Source organism: Neovison vison, chromosome 13, assembly GCF_020171115.1.
Source record: "Neovison vison isolate M4711 chromosome 13, ASM_NN_V1, whole genome shotgun sequence".
Classification (NCBI taxonomy): Eukaryota; Metazoa; Chordata; class Mammalia; order Carnivora; family Mustelidae; genus Neogale; species Neogale vison.
This window is the reverse complement of record NC_058103.1, coordinates 77,338,792-77,357,580: the sequence shown is the minus strand read 5'-3', so window position 1 is coordinate 77,357,580 and position 18,789 is coordinate 77,338,792. Positions and strand designations below refer to the sequence as shown.

Sequence of the window (18,789 nt, the reverse complement as noted above, 5' to 3'; positions counted from 1 at the left end):
GAGTCCCTAGAGATAGATCTTGGAAAGAAGTAGGCTGAATTCTCTGTGGTCACACGATAGAATGTAAGACTTTTGGAGTGAAAGCTAACATTTATGTATTATATATTTCTGAAGAAATAGATTGTAGCAGTTTCTAGGGAAGGGAAGTGGACAGCTTCCTGTGGAAGAGAGGAAGATTTTTCTCAGCATAACCTTTTGTACATTTTGAGATTTGAATGAAGGGAATTTGACATCTATTCAGAATAAAAGTTTTTAGAAAGGAAGCTGAGGAAGTGCAGAAGAAAAACATTACCCTTTCACACATCTGTATATATTTCCAAGGAGACACTCCTGCTTGGAAAGTGGTGGGGCTGCTGATATTCTCATGAGGAATAAGATAGCTGGCCCCACTGTAGTCTTAGGACCACCATACTTTCTTAAAATGTGCTGAGTCATTTCTCTGTCCTATTTTCAGCTCAATGAGAGCCACCTTCTTCCCTGACTATAAGAAGAGAGGAAATCCACTTCTAGAGGGTTTAATTTAATAGGTTCAATCCCTGTCATTCTGAGTGAAATTACCTGGGATAAAGGTGGAGATGGGAAAAAGAGAAAGGAGAGCCCATATTTACAGAAAAAACGGACAGTCTAAAATTACAAGCTTCAAAGAAAACATCTATATCCCTTTCATTTCATGGCAGGACTTGGAGCCAGAGTCTCAGAATAAGAAGCCACAGGCAACCTCTTCATTGTCCATCCATGAAAGTATGGGGAAAATGCTCCAAACTCAAAGTCTAGATTTAGGGCTGCAATTTCAGTTCTACCTCTAAGGTTGTGTAACCTTGGTCAAGTGGCTTCTACAGCCTACGTATCAGTATCCTTTTCTGCAACATTAGGTGACTGGATGTGTCGATAACATCCAAATTTCTTCCAATTTCCACATCCTATAATTCTAAATCTTAGCAAGTCTTGCTATGTAACTCTGTAGTTTTTCCTACCAGGAATTTTACTTCTGGGCTTTTGACATTTGTTTCTTACCTCTGTTATCAACTTCTAGCTTTGAAAGATGGAATCTAGAGGAGAAATGGTAGAAATTGGTGGGGCTTCAACAATCTTTGTGCCTGGGTCACACACTGGGTAAAAAGCTCTGGGAGTTGTTCCACCAACTTCTTCACAGTCGGGTCAGTTGGAGATAGTTTTGTCTTTTCCCAAATTTCTCTCTTTTCTAAGAACTCTTCTGTATTCTTCTCTTGCAACCATTCATTTTACCCCTAAAGTCTTTTGCTGTTCATTGGCCTATACTCATGTATCAATTGATGTGACTGAATAATGCATATACTTATTTCAATAAATAATTGAGTACCTACTATGTACTAGATAGTTTTCAAACTTTTCGGTCTTAGGACCCCCTCAGCATGTTTGAAAGTTATCAGGGACCTCCAAAACCTTTTGTTTATATGAGTTATATGTATATAGATTTACTAAATTAAAAAGTAAAACTGAGGAAATTTAAGGTATTAACTAATTGGTAAAATAGCAAAAAACAGACCCATCATATGTTAATAACATTAAAAAGATGACAAACAGTTATATATTCAGAACAAAAAAAATTAGTGAGAGGAATGGCACTGTTTCACAATTTTGCAAATCTCTTTACTGTCAGCCTTAACATAAAACAGCTGGATTCTCATGCCTGGTTATTTATTTTATCTGTTGTCTTGGGGATTGTATTAGCTTCCTGGGGTGCTATAACAAATTACCAAAACTTGGCTGCTCAAAATGACAGAAATTTGTTCTTTTGCGGTTCTGGGGCCAGAAGTTCAAGTTTCAGTGGGCCAAAATCAAGGTGTGGGCAGGGAAGTGCTCCCTCTGGAGGCGCCAGGAGAAACTTCTCTCCTTGACCCTTCCCGATTCTGGACGGCTAACATTCCTTCATTTGCGGCTACCTCCTTCCCATCTCTTCCTATCTCTGCATCAACTGTTCTTGTGTGTGTGTGTTGGCTAATTTCCTGGTGCTTCTTTTTTTATAAGGACATTTGTGATGGCTTGTAGGCTTCACTTGGATAATACAGGATAATCTCTTTACCTCAAGATCATGAACTCAATCCCATCAGCACAAGTTTCACTATTCACAGGTTTCAAGGCTTACAGTGCGGATATATACTTGGGAGCCATTATCAGCCGACAACAGGTTATTTTGTTTGATGTTTATGAAGAAAATCTAGTCTCACACAGATATGCAGTTTGGGACAAAAGCGAGTAGTTTTATAGCCTTTTCAAATAATTGTGGATATTCTTCTTTAGTACAACACCAATACTCAACAAGAAGTAGTTTCTTAAAGGTTTGTTAAAACGTGGAATTTGAAAACATATCTGTGAACTTTTCTCACTGGGTTACATTAAAATCATTGGGCTAGAAAGCACTTTAAATGGATCTTTCATCCACTCCCTAATTTTATAAAATCATGCACTGATCATTTGGAAGATTTTGGTTCACTGAGTTATTTAGGTCTTCCTAATGTTGACACATTTAATTATATATGATCAAAAAATAACATTCTATTAATATCACATCCAATCTTATCAAAACAGTTCCTACATATTGGGAAATTATCAAACTCCTGGTGGTAGAAACACATTCTTCAAAATTGTAATTTACACAAAAAAGCTTAAATTTTATCAGTGACAACAAATTCAATTATTTTCCTTAAAGCGACAGACTTGCTGTTCACTTTCAAGAAAGGCTCTGTTTTTAATAAATGAAGAAAAGTGGCTGGTTCAGCTTTCAAGTCAAACAAGTCCTCAAGTCCTTTTTCTTGAAGAACCCTGGTTGTGCATCAGAACTGCTTGATGTGTACTTCCCATTTTGCCACACCCAGCACTTAAAAGGCATATACTGAAAGGTCGAGATTTAATAAAATTAAGAATTCTTACTGCTTTATCAAAGATATTCTAAGGTAAACTGTCTTTTTTCCTCTCCCAGTGCGAGTGTATGGTAGTGAAGAATACAATTTGCAGCCTCTGCCTTGATTTGTGCCAAGGTGCCGGCACTTTTGCCCAGTATTGCTTTTATTCTGTTAGTGCAAATATTAGCACAATTGTTCCAGGATAAACTTACTTTAAAAAATTGGTCATTTCTTCTGCCTTCCATCTTCCACCTCTTTCTGTCTGTCTGGCCTGACACTACCTGTCATTCACCGAAGCAAGCAAACACTGACTCCCTTAGAGTGTGTGGGTAGAAGGAGTCAATAGGTCATCATCACTCAGGATGATGTCAACACTCTTTTTATTATTTAACTTATATATTCAGGAGAACCGTCTGATTGAGAGAGAGGAAATATAGGATGCCTGACAGCATGAGTTCTGAAGCCAGATAACCAGGTTTGAATTGCGGCTCTATACTGGGTAGCTGTGTGACTTTGGGTCAAGTTACTTCACCCTATACCTCCATTTCCTCATTCATAAAGTGCAAATAAGATCTCCTACCTCATAGAGTATGGTGAGGATCAAATGAGTTAATACACTGAAAGTGCTTATAACAATGACTGGCGTATATAAAGTGCTCAATAAATATTGCTCTTAGTGCCCCCCCCAAAATTGGTCATTGCTCTATTTCAGCACTACCTGTGTTTATTGCCAAGCATTTATATAAGAGATCTTCAAGTATTAGTACTGACACTGGATAGATACAAGCAAAGCAACAAGCCTAGCTTACATCTATGTTTATATAATTTTTCAGTCCATCTTCAAGGCAATATAATTCTGCAGATCAGATGTTATCTCAGTCTTTACAATTGCAATTAAATTTCTAATTTGGTGAGCTACTGCATCCTTGGAAAGTACCTTGGCTACTTTCTTTCCAAAGATGATTTCTTTGATTTTTTTTTTTTTTAATCCAGCAGGCATTTCCTGAGAAACACACAAGCTGTATTAGTCTCTCAGTTATCATTTGCCCTTTTGCAGCCAGTGCAACACAATAATTTCACCTGTAAGATGCTTCAGTGGGTTTTTCATTTCTATTTCAAAGAGTGGTAACAAAAATGCTCTTTTAAAGGCCCTACCATGTTTAAAATATTCAATTCCCTTTCCTTTCTTATGTACGGTTTCACCCAGACTCTCCCCTTTACCTGAGTCAGAGAATCCTCTGATACTAAGGTCAATGTCGTATTTTTCAGCATCTTTAGCTGTTGGAAGATTGAGAAAGCAAGTCTTCTAATCTCCCTTTCATAAGCCAATGAAAGAACCTAAAGTTAAAAAAGGGTAGAAACCAAATTTTACTTTGAATAAAATATTAAATTCTATAAGAATAACAATTTAAAATAATATTTAAACATTTAGATACTTTTTCAATAAAAACTATTCTTGCAAAGCAAGTCCACAAAATGAACTTTTTTCTTGTGTTTCTTCAAGGGTGCAAGGACAGTTTAGGGATTTCAAAAAACCCATTTATTGGGGGAGTGGTGGGGTTCCAGAGACCAGGTATAAGGGAGGATAGCTTGTGAGAACACACTAGTAGTAGTAAGGAAAAACTAAGTTAATCTCTGAAAGCGCACATGTTTATACACTAACCCTTGGAACATTCTAGAAAACAGAGGGGTACTCAAGCACACATTCCACCACTAACAAAGCTCTTAAGTCAACTATCCTCTTGAAAACTTCTCTGTATACTCCCAAAAGGATGAGAGTGAAAACAGCAAACATTTTAGTATTGGGCATCGAGTTTGGACTTCGTGGATCCGCTGGAAGGGTCGCAGAGAGCCTCAGAAGTCACCAGACCGCATTCTGAGAACCACTGTACCAGATTCTGTTCTAGGTGGAAGCTGGGGTACCGGCAACCGGTAAACTATCCCCTCCGCAGGGAGATGAGGTATTTACGCAGGGGTCACTGTGATCAGCTCTGAAGGGAGAAAGAAAGGCGCTCTGGGAGCGGGTAGGGCACAACACCCACCCTCGTCTGCCGGGCCGGGTGGGCTGCTTCGGGAGCGTGACCTCGAAACCGCCGCCGCAGAGCAAGAGTCGGCCAGGGTGTGGGGGTGGGGAGGGCTTCGCGACCACTTCCCACCCTTTCCTGACTGCGTCCCCAATTCCCGGAGAACAGGGGCGGTTAGGAAGCGGCAGTGGTTGCGACACCCCTGCGTGAGGAAGCCGCAGGACAGCGCGCTCTCCTTCGGCAGCGTCCCCAGCTCCCTCAGGGCCGGGGCCGCCGCCCTCGGGCTGTGGGGGAGGAAGGTGGGCGGAGGGCCCGCAGTCCCGCAGCCTGGGAACTAGGCCTAATGGGGCCAGGAACATGCGCCTCCAGATACGGTCTCGCGCGGCGCGGAGGCTGCTAAAAGGAAAGGGAAACCCCGGAGTTGCCATCGAAACCGGACCATCAGGTCCCTCTCAATTCCTCCCTACGAAGTCAACCTCCGCGCGCCAGCTGGGGTAGCCTCTTCCCTGCGCGGCCTCTCACGCCCTCCGGCGGCCTCTCTTGAGAACGACACTGTCCTTGTCCACGCCGGACGCGAATAAAGATTTCTTCTTCAAACAAACAGGAAGTGTCTACGGAGGCCGGGCCGGCGGCTAGGCAGGGGCCGGGCATGAAGCCGGGCGGCGACCGGATCGCGGGCGGTGGCGGCGGCGGCGGCGATGAGCGACATAGTGGAGAAGACGCTGACGGCGCTGCCGGGACTCTTTTTGCAGAACCAGTCGGTTGGCGGGCCGGCGGGCGTCAAGGCGTCTTTCTCTTCGCGGCTGGGCGGCCTCGTCCGCGGCATCACCGCGCTGACTTCCAAGCACGTAAGTGCTCGCCGGACCTGGAGGTCAGGGGCGCCGGCGAAAGGCCCCAGCGCTGGGAGGCCCGAGTCCGGCGGCGAGCCTCGGGGCCGGCCCTCCCGCGGGGTTCAGGGACTCCGTGTGTGTCAGTGCGTCCCCGCGTCTGTCTGGAAGCGTCACTTTCCTTCCCGGACTGACAGATAGGAGGCCGAATTTCCACAGTTGGCCGTGACACTGAGTCATTATCATCTGCGGCTGGTCTGTCTAATCCTTGAGTCTCTGTGTATTTCTGGACGTTGAAGTGGAAAAGTACCAAAACATACTCCATAGGTTGTTTCGAGGATTAGATGAGCCATCGAGCGAGTGAAAATACCTAGTGCCGTGGAAGTGTCAGCATTGCTTACCTTCTACAAAGTTTCTGTACAGGTTCTCTCTCACCAGTTCTTTCACACACCGGAACAGAGCCTGCCATCTGAACCTGTTGTTCAACGTCTTTGAGGAGCTTGAGGTTCTTAGGTTGTGACAACCTGGCGGGGGCGGGGGGGAGACAAAGAAAAAGCGTTAATTCTCCCCAGATAAAAAGTTTGTTGTCTCAGCCTCAGATGGGCTTTGAAAATGACTAGTTAGAATAGAAGGTATTAAGTTTCCACAGACTTTGGTAGTTGAACCAAGATTCAACAACCTATAAGATTATTTTGTTATGGGGCGCCTGGGTGGCTCAGTTGGTTGAGCGACTGCCTTCAGCTCAGGTCATGATCCCGGAGCCCCTCGGGCTCCCGGCTCCTTGGGGAGTCTGCTTCTCCCTCCGACCTTCTCCTCTCTCATGCTCTCTCTCACTCATTCTCTCTCAAATAAATAAAATCTTAAAAAAAATGATTATTTTGTTATGTCATAATTTGTTCAAAAGTTAATTTATGAAGGAGGTTATTATGTGTTAGGCATGGAGGAAAAAGAGTGAACCAAATTTTCTTTTCCCCAAGGAATTGGTCCTTCATCTTGGACTTAAGACAGGTATAAGCAATATACAATGATTTATAAAACATTTTTTTAAAGATTTTATTTATTTATTTGACAGAGGGAGATCACAAGTAGGCAGAGAGGCAGGGAGATAGAGAGAAGTAGAAGCAGACTCCCTGCTGAGCAGACTCAATCCCAGGACCCTGGAATCATGACCCAAGCTGAAGGCAGAGGCTTTAACCCACTGAGCCACCCAGGCGCCCCTAAAACATTCTTTTTAAGTTGAAATAAGATGATGCTCTACTGGATGCTGTATTTCTCCTTCACATTCAGAAATCATTACTTATGGACATAATATTGTTTGTCTTAATATTTTGTCCTTTGCTCATTTCTGTGAGATTCTGAGTGAAATTTAAAAAAATATTTTTGGTCTTAAATTGTAGTTTGGAACTGTACATAGGTATCTAAATGTGGCAGTACCTCAGGAGCAGTACTTGAGTAAGCTACCTACTGGACATCTGCTGATTGAATGTGTAATTTAATGATAATTTAAATGTGTAATTTAATGTGTAATTTAAAATGGGGCCAATATTCAAGTGTGCTAAGGAGATGAAATACAATGGAGGCAGCAGAAGTGATCACATTGATGTACTTGTTGTGTATATGAGAGAGAGAGAGATGGGACTTGAGGGAAAGGATGTGAGGAATAGTGAGAAAAGAGGGAAGAGTATAGCTTAAAGGGAAAAAGACCTATTTCTGTTTCTTCCTTCATATCCTATTTCTCTATTCTATGAAGACTTTTTACTTTACTTACTAAGATTTTTTAAATTCTTAAGTTATCTCTGTACCTATTGTGGGGCTCAAACTCAGAACCCCAAGATGAAGAGTTGGATGCTCCACTAACTGAGCCAGCCGGGGTGCCCCAGGACTTTTTATTCTTAAAGGGAAAGTGTGAGACCCTTATCCTGGACCAGTACATGAAAAATTTCTTCTTTCTCTCCACCTTGAATTCAAAATAAAGGAAACAAAACAAAACGTTTTCTGCTAATCTTTCCTTGAGAGGACAATAGTTAAGTGAAGGAAAAAGGAACGGTGGATTATTCTTTACAGGAATGATTGGGAGGGTTTGGAGAAACGCTTTTAGGCTAATCTTAAGCATGTAATTTTTATAACTGTCCTTTAAAATAACGTTTACTTTTTGTTGAAAGCATTATAAATTATATTTTTCCTTTTAAGAACTACTGCTACAGTTTGAAAAGACCATTATTCGTGCATTTAAATACTTTCATTTTTTTAGGAGGAAGAGAAACTAATCCAGCAGGAACTGAGTAGTCTGAAAGCAACTGTTTCTGCTCCTACAACAACACTGGTGAGTTTGCATAGTCAGTGCCAGCACATTTAATATTTGAAATCAGGTCCACTATGGAGTCTGTAGTGGCTTCTAATTGATCAGTTGCTAAAATCTAATTTATCATAGTCAGAATTAGTTATGGATGGTCGCAGGTCAGACACGAGCTTAAGCTTTTTTGTTTTGTTTTGTTTTGTTTACAGGCATACAGTTGTTAATTTTAGCATTGTTAGTTAGCTTTTTATTATTTACTGGCTGCACTAGAGCAAGGCTTGCTTGACTGATGCCAATTCAGTGCCAGCATGATGATAATTACATAAATGTGGCAATACTCATGGGACCCCAGTGCTGATCTTATTGTTTTAATGTTGTGTACTGGGAAAATGTTATGCTATATCATTTATTTAAAGTAATATTTTCAGTCCTGAATTGGTATATTACAGATCTCTCATTTTGCTATTCTACCTCTTGGAATATAGGTGAATGAGGTAGAAAATGGTTTTCTTGCTGTAAAACACTGTATTGCACAACAGTGAAATCAAGTTCCAGTTATTTTAGAACTTGAGTCATATAACTTGATTTCTCAAAAAGCCTTTTTAGCAGCTATTTAATGAGTAGCCACTGTGCAGGCCACTGTCCCTACATAGTTTCATTAAGATCTAAGGTTTTTTTTTCCTTTCAATTTTCATGTGGTTTCATATAATGAGATTTTGCCAAGCAACATTATTCAGCAAATATTTAGTGAGTATTCTCCCTCTTCTAATAAGAATATTAGGGTGAGTATTTTGCATGAACACACGATCATGTACATGAATAACATTTTTATAGCTTAAGAGAATGTATATATTTCCTTTTATGATCATAGTAATATTTGGAAAAATGAACCTCAAAGCATAGTTAATCTGATATATTTATGTTGTGTATATATGTATATGTATGTGTATAGTTAGGTATATGTGTGTAAAATCATTGTGTATTTATTCGTGATACTTGATAGAAATGTTTTTTTTTTTTCCAATTTATTTATTTTCAGAAAAACAGTATTCATTATTTTTTCACCACACCCAGTGCTCCATGCAAGCTGTGCCCTCTATAATACCCACCACCTGGTACCCCAACCTCCCACCCCCCCGCCACTTCAAACCCCTCAGACTGTTTTTCAGAGTCCATAGTCTCTCAATGTTAAGCAGAAATGGTTTCTTTCCTTTTACTTTGTTTGATTTCCATTTTTTTTAAAGATTTCATTTATTTATTTGACAGAGAGAGATCACAAGTAGGCAGAGAGGCAGGCAGAGAGAGAGAGAGGAAGCAGGTTCCCTGCTGAGCAGAGAGCCCGATGCGGGACTCGATCCCAGGACCCTGGGATCATGACCTGAGCTGAAGGCAGAGGCTTTAACCCACTGAGCCACCCAGGCGCCCCATGACCTAGTTAATTTTTAGATATTAAAATGGGCTGTGGCCTTATATTAAAGCACGTTTTATTTATATTTTTAATTTATGATTAAAATTTGCTATAAATGTTGAAAATGCAAATATTATTATACTAATAAAACAAATTATGGAATCTCCTAAAACAACTTATTAGCTTCTGTTAGAAATACTGAAAGACCCAGTTAAAAAATTAAATGTTGGAATAGCTATAGCATTAATGATATCATGCCTTCTGTTCCTAATAACTGAGAGTTATTTAAAAAGAATGCCAGTAAAACAAACTATTGAATATTATGTACAGTAAAATAATTCTGAAGAAAGTCTGGGTGTAGTTTGGTTTTTAAATGTAAACATTTTCTTTACAAATTATTACTAACTTATGGGAATTTTATGGAATTTTTCATTTAGCAAAGAATATTAAAATTATGTGCTCCAATCTAGAAGCCAAGTCATAATACCATGGGTGAAATTTTGCCTGAAGATCATGTGTCTCATATTATAACCACAGGGACACCTAGAATTAGGAAGAACTATAGTTCGGGTGCCTGGATGGCTCAATCAGTTGAGTGTCCAACTTTTGTTTTTGGTTCAGTCATGATCTGGGGGTTGTGAGATCAAGCCTGGTGTCGGACTCCGTGCTGAGTGTAGAGCTTGCTTAAGAGTCTCTTGCTCGCGGGGTGCCTGGGTGGCTCAGCGGTTAAGTGTCTGCCTTTGGCTCAGGTCATGATCTCAGGGTCCTGGGATTGAGCCCTTCTTCGGGCTCTCTGCTCAGCAGGGAGCCTGCTCCCCATCTCTCTCTGCCTGCTTCTCTGCCTGCTTGTGATCTCTCTCTGTCAAATAAATAAATAAATAAATAATCCTTAAAAAATTATTAAAAAAAAAAAGTCTCTTGCTCCCTCTCCCTCTGCCACTCATCCTGCTTGTGCACGTGTGTGCTCTCTCAAATAAATAAATAAGTCTTCAAAATAAAAAAAGAAAAAGCTATGGTTGATTCATTTTATAATGTTGCCACTAATAAAATGTTAAAATAATTTTTACTTAAACTGTTGGTAAGCTAAGTTTTGGAGCAACTTCTATTTATAAAGTTTGACTTCAGATTATGAATTTATAATATGTATATATTTTATTTCTTCAGTGCCAGGATTAAGAGATCTCCCTGTGAAATGCAACATAATTTAAGACTTAAAATCAAAGTATTCTATTTATTTATTCAGTTACTGGATATTTTGTTTTACAGAAAATGATGAAGGAATGTATGGTGAGACTTATATATTGTGAAATGCTTGGATATGATGCTTCCTTTGGCTACATACATGCAATCAAGTTGGCACAACAAGGAAACCTTTTAGAAAAAAGAGTAGGTATGTATGTGTGTAAGGTTTTTGTACTTAATGTTGCACTTAAAGTGCCAGGAACTAGGTAAAATCAATGATGGTGAGTATATAGGGTGTTTTTAGAAAAATGCCTTGTAATTTCCAAAGCTTTAAAAGAGAACACTTCAAAAACTCAAATCTGTAAGTGAAATTACTCTTACTGATCCATAGCATTATGTGGTTATGGAGATTAAAAATTACCTATTTTTGTGATTGTTGGATGACTATCTGTATTTGTCAAAGCTCATTAAGGCATACACTTAAAAATGAGTGCATTTTCTTGTGTGTAAATTATATCTCAGCAAAGCTGTTTTTAAATTCTGCCTGACCTCATCAATTCAATGATCAAAAAAGTTTCCTTATAGAATAAAAACTGAAATTGACTTGAATAATTTAAAATATACTCTTCTTAGTTTCATAAATGTTAGCTGTGAGGATTAGAGGTATCTCTTAAAAAGTTTTGTCTTTTTAATATTAGGGCTATTAGGAAATATTCTTTTAAATAAGGGCTTAAATCTTTTGCTCATGTAGGTTCAGCTGTGTATCAGAATCCAAGAAGGAAACACGTGAGAGTATTATAGGAGTACAAAATGTTCTTTATTCAAAACAGTTGATAGTGTCATGTTTTCAAGGACCAGCGTTCTTCACAAATTATATTCACCTCTGTCAGATGATGGGGTGGAGGAGAGAGAGATTTTGGGGAAGATTCTACGACCAGGTGCACCCAGTATTCTATTTATTGAAACTCACTCCACTCTTTGAGATTTGTTGTATTCTTCCCTCCAAGGGGAATGTCTTCTGGCATGCTGTCTGTCCCTCGTTGTATTCCAAATCAAGTTTTACTCTCTTGTAATCACCTGGGTGGCTTTTACCATCTGTTATCTTATGATGTCGCCTTTTCATGTATTAATGTTTTATTAATGTTTTTAGCTCTCAAACTAATTCTAAGATCCCTAAAGGCAGGGAAATTTTGAAAACAATAGGCAGTCAATATGAAATGCTTGGTGCTGTGATTTTGTATAGCTGTTGCTATGTTGTGCTTCTTAGATGGTCATACAATTTTTTTCATTTTCTACTTAATTGTATTTTAAAAATTGTTCAAAAGTTAGGACCTTATAAAAAGGTATAATCAGGGACGCCTGGGTGGCGCAGTTGGTTGGGCGACTGCCTTCGGCTCAGGGCGTGATCCTGGAGTCCCGGGATCGAGTCCCACATCAGGCTCCCAGCTCCATGGGGAGTCTGCTTCACTCTCTGACCTTCTCCTCGCTCATGCTCTTTCTCATTGTCTCTCTCTCAAATAAATAAATAAAATCTTTAAAAAAAAATAAATAAAAAGGTATAATCAAAGAAGTCTGACTTTTATCTCTGACCTCTCTTACCCAGTTTGTTCCTTAACAACTATAGGTAACATTTTCATTAGTTTCTGATTAATCTTTCCATTGTTTCTTTTTGTAAAACAAGCAAATGCACTGGTATACTCAAACACTTTCCCTTATGTGAAAGATAACATGGCTATCTATATTATTCTACACCTTGTTTTGAAATCTTCATACTTTTATACAGTTGCATCATTTTCATTGGATGGATGGATAGGCTATAGTTTTTTCCATCAGGTCTCTGTGGGTAGATATATAGGATATTTTTTATTTTTTGCTCTTGTAAATAATGTTGCAGTGAATAAGCTTGTACAGGTGTTATGCATAATTATGAAAACTTATTTTAACAGAGACCTCAGAGTCATTTTTATTGAGGTTTATGGTCTTAGGGAAATATTTTATTGCCATGTGGAAAGACATTTATCTATAGGTATTGACATTTTTTATGTGTGCTAATGAGTAGAAATTTTTTTTAAGATAACTTTATTTATTTGTTTAAAAGTTTTTATTTATTTGAGAGAGACAGTGAGGGCGAGCATTAGAGGGAGAATGTCAGAGGGAGAAGCAGACTCCCTGTGGAGCTGGGAGCACAATGTGAGTCTCCATCCTTTAACTCCCAGATCATGACCTAAGCTGAAGGCATTGCTTAACCAACTGAGCCACCCAGGCACCCCTAAGATAGCATTTAAACCTTCTATATGTCTTCACTCTGGTGCTATTGCCTCTTCAGCTTCCCTGAGATGTATAAGACTAGTTTTGTTGCTTTCTCTGATGGAGACACCTTCTTATTTTTTTTTTAGAAATATAATTGAATAAAATACATTTTGGTACATTAAATCAGACATGATGTTAGGTGCTTTATCTTGGGAGATAGGACAAAACTGAGGCTTAGAAAGGTTAAGTTACTTGTCTAAGGTCATATAGGTAATAAAGGGTGGATCCTGAATGTAAATCCAAGTATGTATGAGTCAAAGCTTGTATTCTTATTCTATGTTACACTTTTATATCAAACATATTCCATAATCACAGTCATTGTTCTTCTCTTCTGGAAACTTTTCATCTTTTGAGTCACCAAATATTCTCTCCCCTATTTCCTGAGAGTCAAAATAGTTAAGGATATTCTTTGTAACAGATAAAATTAAGGTTTTCTTGAGATGGTCTTTGAATTTGTTCATCTTCTCATACCTTGATATTGGTGACTTGGGTGTGGGTGATATCTTGGCTGATCACATGAGTTCTCAGCATTCTGTAAGACCTAATCTCTTTAAATGCTCCCTAAGGTTTTTCTCATCTCTTTTTTGCCCCTGGTTATAGTCTTTTTTCTTTGTCATGGTGCTACTTCTTGGTTGTGAGAATAGGTGGTTTCTAACAGCTTTCCCATGATTCCCAGCAGACACACACACAGTGTGTGGATAATGGTGAGGACAGTTAGACTCCCTAATGAGAGGACTGAAGGAATTGAGAAGAATGGAAAACAGTGAGGATGGAAGTCAGGGAATAGGACCTCAGTGTAGACTGTGTGGAGAGACAGGACAGCATAGGGATTAAAACACAAGTTAACTCCTACTGACTGGGTTTGAGTGCTGGCTCCACCATGTACTAGCCATAGACTTTGTGCAGTTACCCTTTATGGGCCTCATATTCTTTTGGGGGATAATAAGACTTCATAGAGTGGTAAGGATTGAATGAGGTGAGGCTTGTAATATACTGATCCATAGTAACTGTCTAACAAATGTTTATCAGTATGAAGGATGACAAGAAAGTGACATGGAGTATCTAGAGTCCATGTACATGCATGGACATTAATTTATGTCCTCAATCGTAAGATGTCCTTTTTAATATTGAAATAAAAATGCTTACTTAAATCAATGATTCCATTTAATGTGCTAGACAGTGTTTCTTTCCTCTACAACTGTTATTCCTTCAATAGTGTATCTTCATATTGAGAAAATAAGGTATTGTTTATGGCTTAATATATGATTTACATCATATGCGATGGTAGTGGGTGGCTCATTCAATAATAACAAATAGCCAGTAACTCCCTAGTAACTACAGTAGCTTTTAGTTTTTCAACAGTCGTATGTTTGATTGCAAGATAGAAAATATTTTGATTGGTTGTGTAGAGATATGCACAGAAGATAGAAGATGTATTTCTTACATCATTTATAGGACTTCAAGTTAGTACAGAGAACCTCTTTTCTGTTTCAGGTATATCCTGTGATTCTTAATTATGAAAGACTTCAGGATAAAGAACATCTGAAATCTTCCTGAAGTTTTTGAACCTCATATTTTGCAATCTGTCTTTATAGTTAACCTGTAGCTGTTATTTTTGACACTTAAATTTTTTAATATATTATTGCTTTGTTTAATTTCTTGGGAAAAGTTCATTTTTATAAGGTAATAATGAGACTTTCCCCCTCAAATTTTATAGGTTATTTGGCTGTTTCTTTATTCCTACATGAAAATCATGAACTGCTGCTTCTCCTTGTGAATACAGTTGTAAAGGTACTGTATTATATGTTGGTAAATATGAAGTCTTAAATTAGTTTTCCAGGTATCTGACATTTTATCTCAATCATATTGAATTAGATATTTTTAGAAGAAGCCAGGCTTACAGAATGGGCTTAGAAAGATCTTTATTTTAAAAATTTAATTATTAATTTATTTTTATAAGATTTTATTTATTTATTTGACAGACAGAGTTCACAAGTAGGCAGAGAGGCAGGCAGAGAGTGAGGGGGAAGCAGGCTCCCTGCTGAGCAGAGAGCCTGATGCAGGGCTCAATCCCAGGACCCTGAGATCATGACCTGAGCCCAAGGCAGGTGGTTTAACCCACTGAGCCACCTAGGCACCCCTCTTTTAGATCAGTTTCTGAGTTTGTAAAATGAGGCTAATAGTAGACCTTAACCCAGTTGTAGGGGTTAAGTGAAACATTCTTCTACTGCTGTTATTATGGTTTCATTTGAAAGCAAATCTCTAGACTTACTGTTTTTATTTTTATTTTTTTAAAGACTTTATTTAATTAGACAGAGATCACAAGTAGGCAGACAGGCAGGCAGAGAGAGAGAGTGGAGGAAGCAGGCTCCTGGCTGAGCAGAGAGCCCGATGCAGGGCTCGATCCCAGGACCCTGATATCATGATCTGAGCCGAAGGCAGAGGCTTAACCCACTGAGCCACCTAGGCGCCCCACAAATCTCTAGACTTTTAGTCAGATGCACTTTTCTGGCTGTTGTCTTTTTCTCTAGGATCTGTTCTGAATGTACAAATTAATTATAAAGTTAGTAGAAAGCTATATACATGTAGGACCATTGCAATGTTGAACTCACTAACCCTAAATTTCAATATTTGCACTGAATGTTTTGTTTGCTTAATCATTACATCAGGACTTGCAGAGCACTAACCTGGTAGAAGTATGTATGGCTCTTACTATCGTCAGCCAGATTTTCCCTCGAGAAATGATTCCAGCTGTTCTTCCATTAATTGAAGATAAACTTCAGCATTCTAAGTAAGTAAATTATTTTGGGGTACCTTTCTATACTATATATTTCAAAACAAAAATTTATACTATAAATTTTATTATAACTTAATGCTGTCAGGGTGGAAGATATCCTTTGATTGCCAGATAAAATGCAAAAATCCCTAATAGCATTGTCCTTCATTTTATGTGGGTTTGAGAAAATGCCAGGTAGCTTTCTAAATTTAAACTGAGAGGCAGTGAGGTTTAGTGTCAGGAATCCATGGCTTTTCTCCCAGTTCTACCACTAATCAGCAGTGGTCCTCTTTTTCCTTTGGCTATATGGGGTTGGTTGAAGCATGTTAATTTTCACAGAGTTGTTTTGAGGATAAAGTGACATAATGGAAAAAATCTGGTAGTGGTTCAAGTGCTATGAATGCAGACCTTCAGTGTGTTGAGGTTGCTTTCATAGAAAAATTGTAGTGTTCAAATTCTATTTTATAGCAGAATGTATCCAGATAAACCTTAACTTATAGTATTTTGCTAATCCTATCTTATAAGATTCCTTAACTGTCCTTATCAGTTTGACTTACTTTTTCACAAGTTATTATTTTTTTTAAAGATTTTATTTATCTAAGAGAGAGTGAGAGTGAGAGCAAGAGAGCACAAGCAGGGAGAGGGAAAAGCAGGCTGTCTGATGAGCGGGGATCCTGATGTGGGACTCGATCCTGGCACTCTAGGATCATGACCTGAGCCGCAGGCAGATGCTTAACTGACTGAGCCACCCAGGCGCCCCTTTTTGTTTTGTTATTTCATTTTTGTTCTCTTCTTGACAAAGTTCCGTAACTTCATAACCTTTAGAGCTAGGAAAAAGTTTGCAATCACTTTTTCCTTTTTTTTTTTTGGTGATTACAATATTTTAGTTATACGTACATTCTTAATATTTTTTGTTAACGTTTTATTTATGTCAGATGTGTGTTCAGAACAAATGATGGCTATAGACAATTAATTACCGGAAATAGAATACAGTTTTTCTTAGATAATTACTGGTTGATCTGATCATAGCAGAGCATTATTTTTATGTAAATTTCTCTTATCCCCACTGTTTTGTGATAATTAAATACCTAGCCTTTGTTTGAAATCCTTCTGAGAACTGAAATTTTTCCTTATTGCTTCTCATGTACTCTAATTTCAAATCCTGGCCTCTCCTGTATTTCACCAATTAGACTTTTTGAAACTCTGCTTCTGCCATTATGGCTATACCTAACTCCATGCAGAAGAACATGGGTCAGAGCTATAGGTAGGCCAGTGGATGTCACAAAGATGATGGTTGGCCTTGACTTTTGAATTTCACCATGCCAGACCTATGGCCTCAATCCAGGTCTCCTGGTGTCTTTTGTTAGTACCACCACAAAGGGCCAGGCCTGCAGATTCCTGAGCCTGTTGAGTGTTTGCATTTCATCATCTTGTTTATCTATTCTTTCTCAGAACTGATATTTGTTAACCCTTAATAGCAATACATATACTGAGATGTAGTTTATAGGCACCATAATATTAATAATATTAAGGGCAAATCTGTTGTTAATCTGCTTTTGCTTTCTCTGGAAAAAGAATTTTCCGTCCTGGCATAGTTTGCCTAGGAAGGTAGTGAGTTGCTTGTTAATGGAAATTAAAAGAAACTAAATTTGACATTTGTTAGGAATATTCTAAAAGATATTTTTGAGTGGAACATATTGGATTGCATTGAATAATCTCAATTTTGAGATTCTATGATTTTAGGTAACAGAAATACTTATTAAGGAACCCTAAAAGTAAATACTTCACTTTTGTGACACTTGTTGCTGTTATGAGCACTGCCAGCATAGCCTGCAAATATGCTATATATATATTTTTTTTAAAAAGATTTTATTTATTTATTTGACAGAGAGAGATCATAGTAGACAGAGAGAGAAGGAGAGAGGGAGAGAGGCTCCCTGCTGAGCAGAGAGCCAGATGCGGGACTCGATCCCAGGACCCTGAGATCATGACCTGAGCCGAAGGCAGAGGCTTAACCCACTGAGCCACCCAGGTGCCCCGCAAATATGCTATATTTAGAAGGAGGCATGGGTGAGCATAACAAGGGTATACTTCCTTGGAAATTACAATAGAACATAGGATAGCAACTTCCCATTTTGCTTCTTGTGTGCTAGACATTATCTGTTAAAAATTAAGTGTAGGATTAGTGTGTACTTTCCTTTTCATTTTTTTTTAAGGTTTTACTTATTTGAGAAAGAGAGTATAAGGAAGAGCAGGAAGAGGGTGGGGGGGATAGGCTCCCACTGAGCAGGGAGCCCAATCTGGGGCTTCATTCCAGGACCCCAAGATCATGACCTAAGCTGAAGGCAGACACTCAACCCACTGAGACACCCCCCAGGTGTTCCTACTTTCCTCTTCATTGTAATGACATTTTTTTTTTAAAGATTTTATTTATTTATTTGTCAGAGAGAGATCACAAGTAGGCAGAGAGGCAGGCAGAGAGAGAGAGGAGGAAGCAGGCTCCCTGCTGAGCAGAGAGCCTGATGCGGGACTCGATCCCAGGACCCTGAGATCATGACCTGAGCCGAAGGCAGTGGCTTAATCCACTGAGCCACCCAGGTGCCCTGTAATGACATTTTTGAAACATGAGTTGGGCAAGGGGAAGAGTAACATCTTTTAATGTGAGTCTCCCTTTCTATTGCCCTGCCTCCCTAAAGTATTTGGAATATGCTTGCCCATGGTACAAAAAAAGAAATAATAGAAGGTAAAATATTAATGAGATTTCCAATATTAATAAAGAGACTGTTTATTAGTAGACAGAACTACCTTTTTAAGTTAGAATTGTTGATTCTTTCCTAATTTCTAGAGAGAGGGCTTTCAAAAATAGAATTAGGGAATTAAAGAGTTTATTCATATTGGGGAGGATATGAGTTATGGTGAGTGCTGTGAAATGTGTAAGCCTGATGATTCACAGACCTGTACCCCTGGGGCAAATAATACATTATATGTTAATGAAAAAAAGTTTATTTTCCTTGTTTGTTCTGGTTTCAAAAATAATAAATGCATGCTTGTTAACAAAAATTATGTAACTACAGAAATGTATAA

At 38.7% G+C, this 18,789-nt stretch overlaps 1 protein-coding gene across 2 annotated transcripts in view; it reads left to right on the top strand.

Moving 5' to 3' along the window:
* The first annotated feature begins 5,544 nt into the window (after nt 1–5,544).
* The window catches only part of AP4E1 (adaptor related protein complex 4 subunit epsilon 1), a 60,206-nt gene continuing 46,961 nt past the window's right edge, over nt 5,545–18,789 (top strand). The window contains exons 1-5 of one of the 2 annotated variants that reach the window (XM_044229681.1): nt 5,545–5,754; nt 7,985–8,056; nt 10,704–10,827; nt 14,647–14,720; nt 15,599–15,720. In XM_044229681.1, coding sequence (XP_044085616.1) covers nt 5,605–5,754; nt 7,985–8,056; nt 10,704–10,827; nt 14,647–14,720; nt 15,599–15,720 — 542 coding nt within the window. In that variant the 5' untranslated portion in view covers nt 5,545–5,604. The remainder of the gene's footprint in view (nt 5,755–7,984; nt 8,057–10,703; nt 10,828–14,646; nt 14,721–15,598; nt 15,721–18,789) is intronic. The other variant, XM_044229680.1, reaches the window with a different exon arrangement.